Raw genomic sequence first — 12,414 nt, 5'->3', positions numbered from 1 at the left:
TCTAAAGTCTAGACATCGTAGTTAAATACCTAAATATACATACGTTCGACACTCGACAAAGATAACAATTTTAATCGGACCTTTTTGCAACTCTTCTAACTTTTTACAACAAAATAATCTATAATGTCAATAATATGATTACGCGTTTTAATTTATCTTTATATAAGCTTAACGCCATTGGATTTATTCACAAAATTTCTTTCGATGGGCTAACGCTTTAAACCAACATTTATTTGGCCCATTTCATTCGGAATATGTAGATAAATATATATTTCGATCGGTTCCTTCACTTATCGGTCCTTTCGATAAGAAATACGCGTACATACTTATTTTATTGAATTCAACGAGGTTGAAGCAAAATACTCGAAGTTTAAAAGAAAAATCTACACAGAAAGAGAAAGAAAAAGAAAAAGTAGGAAAGATAGAGATAGAGATAGAGATAGATACCACCTGCGTGTCATGCCGACATTCTTTTACTTTCTCTCTTTCTCTCTCTCTCTCTCTCTCTCTGTTTCTATCATAATGTTACAACATCCTCAATGGGCGAAGGCCACATAGAATTCTTACCATTTGCACGCTAATATCTCATTTATTATTGTTAATGCGTTTGTATTTAGCGGGTTTGCATAGGCCCCCAACTATTATATATGCACTGTTCGTTGAGCGCCTCGAGAGGAAGAAAATTGGGTCAGTGGGTCAAGCGCAGAGAGAAGAAGATTGATATTGAACTGCGTCGTCTACCACTACCGTTTCACCCTCCCCCTCTTCCTCCTTCTCCCACCACTTTCTCTATCCCTTGGTAACCCCAATACACCTGTAAAAAAAATCAAGGAGGGTGTGCAGCAAATATTAAATCGCTTTCGCGAGACTTTTAGATCTAACCTCCATCGATTATGGTCTACTTCTCTCTTCGATATCTGTTTTTTCTTCTTCTTTTTTTTTTTTTAATCTATCGAAATATTTTACAGTTTTTTTAATTCTTTTTTTTTTTTTAGAGTAAGAAAAACGGGAACAAGAAGGGAATAAGAAAAAACTCATGAATATCGCGTAAAAAAATGTGAAGTATTGATCACGTAGCTTTGTTCAATGGAAATAATGTAACGTTTAAATAGTTTTAGCATATTTTCAATTCTAGAACTATTCCCGTGCGCTAGGAATAATTTCGATCGGGTGACGATCAGTACGAGTCGCGACAATCGCATCCGGTTTCCGGTCGAGCGACTAGCAGTAGTGATCGTCTATAGAAAAACCATTCTTCCATAGTATATCGTCCATAGTTAAGAATCGTTCGCGATTCGTAAATGAAAAACTTTGTTATTCTCAACGAGCAAATCGTAAAAGAGTTTTATAACATAGGGAACCTCATTCCTGTCTCTGTCGGAATGCGGTCCGAGATAAGCGCGAAATTCAAACGGAAAATTTTCATGCCGTTCTATGTGCTTAGATCGAACGAAACGAAACGAAACGAGTTTGTGGTGGTTACGTTATCGTACGGGCGCACTTTCTACGGCGTAAGATTATACGTACGTATATGTAAAGGAGAACAAAATCCGACGGAAAGTGGGAGGGTATGGACTTGCATAGAGAAAAGGAAAGAACATTTAATTTCATTTTATTTCATTTACCGTATCGTTCGTTTATGTTTTATTCGTGAAAGTTTATTTTATTTTCCGGACAAAATATAAAATAAGAAATGAATAAGAAAATAGAGGAAGTGACCCTTACTGTATGTATAAAAAAACAAAAAAAAAAAAGAAAGTTCGAAGGAGATGATGAGAAAGGTTAAGCAGGACGCGGGAAGAGAGGGATAGAATAGGGACGTGCAAAAAGCAACAAAAAAAAAAAGAAGAAGAAGGAGAGGAAAAAAATGTCAAGGTTTCGTTAGAGAGAAGTTAGACCGTAAAGATGGCGGTGCATGTTGCAATGCACTCTCGGAGACACGCTCATGACTCGCGTGCGTGGGTATCGATACTTTCACCCGTGAATCCCCAACACGTTTATGCGTGTGCACGTGCGTGAACCACGGACAGGTGGGTCATGTTTCTCGCCTTCACGCATACAGTACGGATACCTGAACGTATACGTATCGTCGTACGCATAATTTGCAACATTCGATGGCAAAAGACACTCGGATTTATGACGAATAGAAACGTACTTACTTACGTGGGACTATTAACAATAGTAAAAACAATGAGAATAAGAATGTCGTACATACATACATACATACATACATACATATATATATACATACATACATACATTCTTCGTTGTTTTTTTTAATCATTTTTTATCGAAGATATACTTGCTTAGTAATTATTCGATTTAATCAGCATCGTAGTAAGATCTTATGAAATAATCGAGCTTTAACGGAAATCAGAAGTTTATTTCCGCAGTATGATCGTGACAAGCGCAACGTGATCTTTTAACAATTTATTCATTTCAGATAACGTATGCGACGTTTACTTTATGAGTAGATATACATATGTAATTTCTATTTACATAGATATACAACTATATTGTTGCGATCTCTTTATTATCGATTCATTGAGGTGATTGCGGTCGAACTATTCTTACATGCTCGAGCCACCTTTAACGTTTCATTATACGAATGTATGTATTTGAAATATTTTATCATTGCTGAGGGTATAAGATATTCTTTGCTTCCTTTCTTTTAAATGGGAAAGATTGTACGAGTAGAAGAAATCTCGTTCTTTCTTTTTTCTATTTCCACGAAGGAACATCGCCCTCTGAGAAATTTTACCGTTGAACGTTCTCGTTTCCGTGAACGTAGCGCGAATTATGGTACAGCCTTTGAATCTCCGATCGTGCAATAACATCGATAACTGTACACAGTCGATCGTAACGATCTAACTGAAGATCGGCTGCAAATCGTTCTTTTATTCCTTTCCTTTCGTGAAGTAAACGCGAATCGGTAACACAATTGAGAAGTTTGGTGGAAGAAAAAAAAGGAGATTTCATTTTGATGGTGTCATTTTGACGATGCTAACAAATTTTTTATTTTTTATACGTATAGATCTCTGCAATTTTACTTCGTTTATTTTATATATATATATATATATATATATATATATATATATAAAATAAATTACGGATTTTTATTATTATTGCAGATTTGTTTTTTAATCGAACGAAAAAGGCACGACTTCTTGAGGAGTTTTATTTTTTTTCTTTTTCAGCAAATTCTCTCGATTTTATTTTGCAGGTTTTGTAAATGACTGCCTTTTTATTTATCATATTTTTCGATCGAGAACGAAATAATGAATCGGATATATAATTGTTACATCGTAATCATATCGTCCATTGTTCTTTACAGCACCTTACGAGGGTGGAATATGGAAGGTGAGGGTTCACTTGCCCGAACATTATCCCTTTAAATCTCCTTCGATCGGGTTTATGAACAAGGTCTACCACCCTAACATTGACGAAGTTTCAGGCACCGTATGCCTGGATGTTATAAACCAGGCTTGGACTGCCCTCTATGGTATGCATTCGTTTTCACAATAATTATGATCTATTCTTAATTTCTATTCGTTTTAATATCAGAAAAAATAAGATAAAGATAACCCGTTCGATTGTTTCAGACTTGTCAAATATTTTCGAATCCTTCCTGCCTCAGCTATTAACATATCCCAATCCCATCGATCCTCTAAACGGTGATGCAGCTGCTATGTATCTTCACAAACCAGAGGAATACAAGAAGAAGGTAGCAGGTATGTTCTTTTTTTTATTGTAATTTATTAGTAATGACAAACAAATAAAAAGACAGAGAAAGAGAGAAATAATCAGAAAAGGAGAAATAATAAATGAAATCTATTGATATCGATTTAATTTCGTTTTGATATTTCGATAGATTACGTGAGGAAATATGCAACGGAAGAGGCATTGAGGGACCAGGAGAATGGCGGAACCGGAAACGGGATGTCGTCCGATAGCGAGTCATCGATGAGCGATTTCAGCGAAGACGAGGCGCAGGACATGGAGTTGTAACCAAATATTCTATCATCCATACCCATATCCTTAATCTCGATTCCCTGTAAAACTCCGATCGTTTGCCCTACCAAATAGAATGCTTATATTCCAAAAAGCTCCGGAAGAGAGCTTAACTTTCGGTTTTGGCCGCACGACGTTCTCGTCGCACGTATCTCAGGTCGCGATGGCCGACGACTCACGTTCTCCCTCCGACCATCGTTCTCTCATAGTCATGTCCGATATACGAAGATTTTATTATCTTACGGAAGAATGTTAAAGGGATAAATATGTCCCCCTACCCCCCCTGCATACTCCATTTTCTCTCTTTGTTTTCTCGTTTATTAGAGACGCCTTTATTAATTACGTTGATCTTGCTTTTTCAAAAAAAAAAACGAGACAACGGATAAAACGAATTGTACGATAAATTTTATTAATCAATTATTATGTTACGTGTCAGTTATATATTGAAGGAGAAGGAGAGAAAGAGAGATAGATAGATAGATATGAAGCAGGGAGAAGCACTGGAATTTACGGGTTTTCTACCGATCGCGATAGATATCCGCGAGATAAGATTACCGAATCTGCGCGAAATCGATTTTTCTGTTTTTCTTTTTCTTTTTTTTTTAAACGTTTCTCCTTTTCTTTACCCCCTTTCTTTCCTTTCCTGTTCTTTTTTCCTTCTGTTTTTCTTTTTCTTTTCTTTTCTTTTTTTTTTTTTGTTAATATGTCAGATTTTCGAAATCGTGTACGAGAGAGATGGTTTTATTCCTTTGTCCACGTTGAACGTTTTCTCTCGTCCTTTGTTCGTCCTTTCTTCTTCTTCCAATTTGCATATCCTCGTGTCTTCGCGCGCTGGTAATTATTGTATAATCATTATTATAGATGGGCGTTTGACGTCTTCTTTCTTTCTTTTTTCTTCTTTCTTTTCTTTTTTCTTCTCTTTTCTTTTCTTTTCTTTTTTTTTACACACACACACACACACACACACACACATATATATATATAAAAAAAAAAAAAAAAAGAAAAAGGGTTCGAGTCTGATTTTTTTTCCGAGCACAAGTCGAGATTTTTTCGAGGTATATAGATGTATTAATATAATCAAGTGGGAAAACGTGCCATGAGAAATTATCGAGAGAAATTGTAAGGGCCAGTTGACAACGAATCGGTACAATCGCAACGTCGACATTGATTTCAATTTATTGCTGATTATTAACGTCCCTTCAGTCTGCGGGACTTGAAACGTATTATGTTGTTTTCTATAAATTAGGACGAGTTAAATACTTGTTTAAAGTTGATTTTTGTAGTAAATGTCGCGAGAGAAATTTTTTTTTAAATCATGTTTCTTTCTTTTTTTTTTTTTTTTTTTTAAATATTCCTCCCGAGGATCCGTTCATTCTGCCATGTCGTCCTTTTTTTTTCTGTTTGTTTGATTTGACATGGTCCGTGGTAAAACGACTAATTACGAGAGCTGTGCACATTTTTCTTTATCATTCTGAGAGATATCTTTTTCTTTTTATTTTCTATTATTTAATCTTCTTTTTTATCGCATAGAATACATATGTAAGGTGGAAAATGGGTACTAGTCCCGTCTTCCTTTTTCCTGCCATCAAGCCATCCCTGTACGTTTTCCTCGCAGGAAGTAACAACGAGTGAAGGGCTCTATCGCGGACGACAAAGAAACGTTGAAGTCACGATATACAAAAGGTGCCTCAATCGTAATTCGAACGACGAAATAATACAGTCAATGTGATGAAAATTCATGCGATCGACCACTGTGAAGAAGCAACAAAACTGAACTGAAAACCCGTGATTGTTCGAGGTCTCATCGGCATATTGCATCTTCGAATAATAAGATGTCAGATGTGTTTTCGGATGTTCCATGAAATTTAGAAAAAAGTTCAAACGATCTTGTCGGGAGATTCGACGGTATTCACTGAGAAAAATATTTCGAGATATAGTTTACGAGAAGGATGGGGGAGGGGAGGGTGTGGTGGGAGTGTTGGATGGGATGGGGGAAAGGGGAAAGTAGGTAAAGCAATCGATAAACTGTGATCTGCTAATTTCTGTATCGAATCATTATAAAAAATTAAACATCTATCAAGTCTGTAATATTCGCTATCGTGCATAACTGTTAAGATGCATTTCATTAAGGCAGATGGTTGTTTTTTTTTCTTTTTTCTTTTTTTTTTTTTGTCGCGAATTATAAAAATATGTATAACATCTACGTCCAAGCCATTTTCGGATAAACAGGATATTAAATCAAATTACGCGAGTCTCTTTTGCATAGAAGAAAAATATTTATATTTTTTCAGAATAAACAAATCCCGAAGCACATTTCTAAAATTTTCAAAGATCGCTCGAAGGTGTAGGCCCTTTGATGTTTTTGCATAGTCGTTATATATTTTTTATCAATCGAATGCTTTTAGTATTTGAGAGTCCTTGGTAATGTTGAGAAACCTCAGGGATGTTATGTTCAGTATCTCAAAGATTTTTCGTGGTAAGAATTGAAAACTCGGGCAAGATGTTACCGAAGGGAAAAGAATATATATTATGTGAGGTATAAAAATAGTCAATTTTTTCTAATTGGTAACAAAAAATTTGGAAAAAAGGAAAATGAATAATATAGGATATTAATGCCAAAAACAGCAGATTCGTTGGAAACCGAATATGTACAAATTATGGTGCACAATAATCGTTGACGGATAATAGTATTTTGTTCGAAACTGATCTCTCCTCTTTGTTTAATTCAAGTTCAATAAAAACGATTAACTTTATACGAGAGACACGTATAGCCATGGTATTTTAGTGCCTTTCGTGGGCAGAGAAATGTGCCTTATTCTATGGGTCTCATGAAAGAATTGCTTACAAAAACTAGTAAGAACGAGATAAGTGTTCTGTGTTAATTGATTCTGTTATTTTACATTTTTTACGTTATTTAAATTGCTTGCTAAATTGTAGTGTGATATATCTTTATTGGCAGATTATGAATTAGTCGTACGCGATATGAAAATTTCTAACATTATAATAGAGGTTTTATATTGATTCTATTCAATGTGCTAATTAAAAATCGATAATGAAAATAAGAAATTGTATTTATGCTCGGACCAACTTCTTGAAGTTCGTTATGAAAGCTTATATAAAAGGGAGAGAGAGCTATTATTAAAAGAATGAAAATTTAATTGAAATTCTATCGTGTTTATTTTCGAAATATATAAAAACGCGTAGATTCATTTTATTTTTTAATTTTTATCACACAAAAATGTTATAATAAATTTAGAGTAATATTATTATATTATATTGCTTCTCTCATATGTCAGTGCATCCATCGAAGTGGATCCTTGATTTTATTTATGAGCGCATAACCTTTTGTTAATATGTAATTGATTCAAAAGAAACAATTGGAAAAAATTATTTTATACATCGATCGAGAAATAAAATTTTGGTAAAATTTCTTACATTCACGTTAACATGTAAATTCCATATACATATGTATGTCGTATATTTTTCATCAACGAGGATTGCGCTCATATTTTATGCGTTATATTTTGCCTTTCGTATAAGGAAGAACAAATGGATATTACTCGACCTTATTATAAAATAATTATTTAAGACCTTCGTGAGTATGGAATCATTCTCGGTGATTTATTTTCACGGTGACGCGAACGGCAATGTGTAATTCGTTATTCTGAAATGTCGATTATTAAGAAATTAAGTAGACGAATATGGCTCTATACTTTTTGAAGTATCATATAAAATAGATTTCTTTTATTTTTTATTATTATGATTACTATTATTATTATTTTTTTTTTTTGTTATTCTAAATTATATACCGTCTTATTTTTCCTGTTATTTCTATTGCATTTTGTCATTGTACGTTGATATATGTTACAAAATTGGATAAAAACCATATGCGTTATTAGGAAGATTTGCTGCATTTGTCGTCTTTGCACCTGTATCCATCCTAAATGTAAATTTGGCGAAAAGCAAAGAAAATATTATACATCGGGAAATATGTTGTTGAAATGGCAAGAGAGAGAAAGTTGTGAGAGACGATTATAACAATGTGTATTAGAATGTACATTATAGTTTCTGTCGTATCATTTCTAATGTTGAATGTTTTCTTTGTGCGTTATATCGATACATAGTTGCTTTTATACGTCACTTTATTTTGACTTTCTCAAGGTGTCAATTGATTTTGTATTTTCGAGATATTTCATTGAAAACGAGAAAGGAAACACATTACAGAGAATTTGCGTCTATTCTGCAGGTCGAAGTGATCGAGGTGAAGTCACGTTTTAAGATCTCATATTATCATTATACATGTATCATAGAATTAACTAGATATGTATAGTAGTTATCATATTCGCATGACTCTACTGAAAATATGTAGTTTTACTAACGAATGTTCATTTAAGTAAACGAATAGTTTTAATAATCATTTTTTATTTTTTTTGCAAATGTTGTTTGTTTTTCCTTCTGTTTAAACGCTTTATTTCTTTGGCATTCGTCATTTTACGATTTAAGTTTCTTTCCTAGCCAGTTGCTGATTATCGTTATCGTACGTTTGCATTAAAGAAAGTGTCTCAGTGCACACCGTCTGGTTATAACGCCAAATTAAAAATCTTTCATACGTCATTTTTTCAATCCAAACGAATACACTGGAATTGTTGACATTTTTTCACAAATATTGAACATCGCATCGATAATACTTCCAAATCAAACCTACTACATTTGTCAACTATGAAACCCTTACAAGAGACGAGTGTATATTAGATCATAGCCTATTTTGTGCCTAAAACGAGATTATTTGAACTTTGAAAATGGGCGACAATATAACGAAAAAAAAAAAAGTGAGAGAGAGAAGAAATCCGTTGTATTTTATTCCTTATAAATGTCGACTTGTGCAAAATTCACAGATGTCGAAGATTAGAGAATATGATAAAGATAACTTTCTAAAATCGACAAATATACATATGTAGCGAGCTTCGGATAAGGCATTTCAAGAATATTATTACGTTCGTAGCCATAATCTTACCCCTATCGTTCTTAATATTAGAACAATATCGTTTCTATAATTAGGATAGAAGAGATTGCAGTAGCAGATAGATATCTATTGAAAAAAGATCATCATTTTGATTTGTCAAATCGTTTGTATAACATCTCGTTGCTTATTATCGACATATCTCTATCGGCGTTTAAATGGATATTATTTCAAAATTTCAGAATAGATATGTATCTCTCATCTTTACAGACCAATAGGTACACGATTATTTCTTTTTTGAAGCGACTATTAACTATCTTACGATAATCCCGATTTCCGATTTTTTTTTCCGGAAAATAAGAAATACTTTTCCTATAGATTGAGGCATTTCGATTGGGAAAAGAAAACAGCAATATTTTTGCTACGTGTTTTTAGTATTATGTCATCGATGTTATCTAATACGTTATCAATGGTATAAATTGTCACACATACATACATATATATATATAACCGCAGTAACGGTTGATTTGAATTTTAAATGTGCGATATTGCAAATATGATCGAGATATGATTGAAACTAGTTCTATACAATTATCCAATGGAAACGATGCCGCCCCCGTCCCCCTACCTTACCTCTGTACCCCTACATTCCCCCACCTCTCCACTCAATATTACGTTTTAATCTTTAAGTAATCCTTACCTTCCTTATGTTAATTGGCTTTTTCTTACCTTATACAGAATTGTGCTGATATATCTGATCTAATGGTACGTAGAGAGATCTTACCATCGTATTATATCAGCCTAAATGACTAGAGATATAAATGATTAATAATTAAATCAGAAAAATAAGAAACACTGTATGTAAAAAAATCGTGATGGATGTCGAGATATGGACTTTGTATATTTATCTCAATTAAATCGAAGTTATGCTAAACGTTAGATATCTATTCTGTATAAAGAATAGAATTGGCATCCATTGCGACACGGAATATTTTTTCTTTTTTTCTTTTTATTTTTTTCTCTTTGCTCTCCTCATTTACACGAGATAATTGTTCTTACGTTTTTTTGTCGAGCCAACAGAAATTTCAAACTATCTTGTACTTATAATATTACTAAGAGAAGAATGTGTGTTGTGTGTGTCTGTGTATGAATGTGTATGTCTGTATGTGTGTGTACGCGTGTACGTGTTACACACGTCGCAAAGAAAATTTTACCGATTTTCGTTAAGTGCAATTTGACCAGTCAAAAAGCATAGAGATATATTTTCTCGTCCGACGATGTCAGTATACAAAGAAAATCTTACTCCGTAAGCAAAATATAGTAGACATTTTTGATTTATTAACGAATATATATATATATAAAGAGAGAGAGAGAGAGAGAGAGAGAGAAAAAGATGCTTGTAATTATCAAAGAATAAGAACGGTGAATAACGAGATGAGATAATAACTATCTAATTTCATATGTCTCTGCAGAAATAGAAATTTCGTTAGATACGTTACAGTAGAATTTTCCTCTTTTCCGTAACAATATTATCTTCGCGTCTGTTATTCTTTTTTTTCCTCGGAAATAATAAAAGAAAAAAAAAAGAAAAAGGAGATAAAAATAAAAAAAAATATTCTTGAATATATCAAAATCTGTACGTAGATTCCGATAGGAGCCAATAGAAATTAATAAAACGAATCGTTGATCGAGCATTAATGAAAATTAAATTCAAATAATGATAATATTAATGTCATCTCGCAAAGTGTTAACGAGATCGTTTAGACAATGTGTTCAATTGGACTCATCAAATCTTGAAACGATGTCATGTTAATCGAACGACTCACGAAGAATCAAGAAGAATCGATATACGTTACGATATATAAATACATAAGAATAATCGTCGCAGAATTTGCAGGAAATTGAGGAAAAATTGAAAATGGCTTTGTAAAGTGATATACATATACATATATATATACACATATAGATATATGTATATATATATATATAGTAAAGCACTTAAATCGTTCGTTGAGTACGTTGGTTAAGCTATGGTATCAGCGTAAGCGATTAAACGTTTTTTTCGGAGGACGTTTCGGTGTTTCACCCTACAATCGTGAGATCGAATTATTGGTGTCTGTAGAGGTATATATTTTCTTACGGTACGCGATAATTAGCTCTACCGCTTTTGACTCGTTAAAACTCTCGGTCAGTTCAAATCGGTTGCTTACTTCTCTCGATATTCGACGTATATATATATATATATTTATTTATTTATTTATACAAACATATATATGCGGCCGCATATATTCAACTTGATCTTGAATTAAATTAAACCGATCTTCAACGATATATATACGTAAAATTATGATTAAAAATTGTAAGACAATAAGCGAACCGACTTGAGCCGATCAGAGTCTTAAGATAATTATTAAATTTCCTTAGAGTTATACCTACATATATTGTTTTAATTTATGTAAATACGAATCGTCTCTGTCCGAATGCTCGCATTATCGAAGAAATGTGAGAACGAATCCGATAATAATCTCATTCGCCCTTGAACGTTCTCGTTCGGAAAGGCGTTTAAAAAATATATCCCATTGATTCTTGAATCGATGATTTTTATTAATCTAAATGAACGAGTATCCAGGTAATCGATTAATCTTACGTTAGAAACTAAAGTAAGAGGAAAAAGAAACGTTCGACTTTTCCAAGTCTGATCGATCGCAGGACATTTTTTCTAGCTAGCATAACGACGACGATTGAAAGAAACTCGCTGATTCCGCGTTCTCATGGCAACACAATAAAGAGCGACAACATGAACACTACACTACTCTATAAAAGTATTTATTATAAATAAGATATAACAAAAAAAAGTATATATATATAAAATTATAAATATATATATTATATTAAATTAACAATGATCGAACAAGATGCAATTTTTTGGTACAATAAAATGAAAAAAGAAAAAAGGATGCAAGCCAGTTGGTATATCATCATTTCTTCGAACCTTCGACACATATCCGAAATTTATTTCGGATTCCTCTTCTACGAAAGTATTCATACTTCTTGGATCGCGAGGAAAGAGAAACGTTTCTTTTTTTAGCTTAGCACGTTGTGCCTTATCGAAAGAGCCGAAATGTTTGTTTGTTCACGCGGCCGTCTGCAATACCGATGGATGATGATTCGTAATTGCGCGCGCATCCTACCACTTCTCTCGTCACGAGGCGCTCGAATTTCATGTAATAAATTCTTTTGACGAGCGCGTGTACTCTCGAATCAAATTAATCACGACGTAACTTTATGTAAAACGAAAATGTAATTATCTCTAACCTAGTAACGCATTAAACGACAAAGAGATAATAGAATCGGCCGAGTTCCAAAGCATTAGAAAAACGATTGCATCGAGGAGCCTTCTCGCCATATCCTCTATCGCAAGTATCTTAAACTTTATTTTTACA

The 12,414-nt window shown here is 33.4% G+C and overlaps 1 protein-coding gene across 3 annotated transcripts in view; it reads left to right on the top strand.

Annotated features, from left to right (window-relative positions):
* Positions 1-11,933, top strand: part of LOC127066114 (ubiquitin-conjugating enzyme E2 H) — a 29,928-nt gene extending 17,995 nt beyond the window's left edge. For all 3 annotated transcript variants that reach the window (XM_050999460.1, XM_050999462.1, XM_050999461.1), the window contains 3 exons: positions 3,335-3,502; positions 3,603-3,731; positions 3,872-11,933. In XM_050999460.1, coding sequence (XP_050855417.1) covers positions 3,335-3,502; positions 3,603-3,731; positions 3,872-4,008 — 434 coding nt within the window. In that variant the 3' untranslated portion in view covers positions 4,009-11,933. The remainder of the gene's footprint in view (positions 1-3,334; positions 3,503-3,602; positions 3,732-3,871) is intronic.
* The last annotated feature ends 481 nt before the right edge of the window (positions 11,934-12,414 follow it).

The sequence above is a fragment of the Vespula vulgaris genome, chromosome 9 (genome assembly GCF_905475345.1).
Source record: "Vespula vulgaris chromosome 9, iyVesVulg1.1, whole genome shotgun sequence".
Taxonomy (NCBI): domain Eukaryota; kingdom Metazoa; phylum Arthropoda; class Insecta; order Hymenoptera; family Vespidae; genus Vespula; species Vespula vulgaris.
This window is presented reverse-complemented; position numbering and strand designations above follow the sequence as displayed.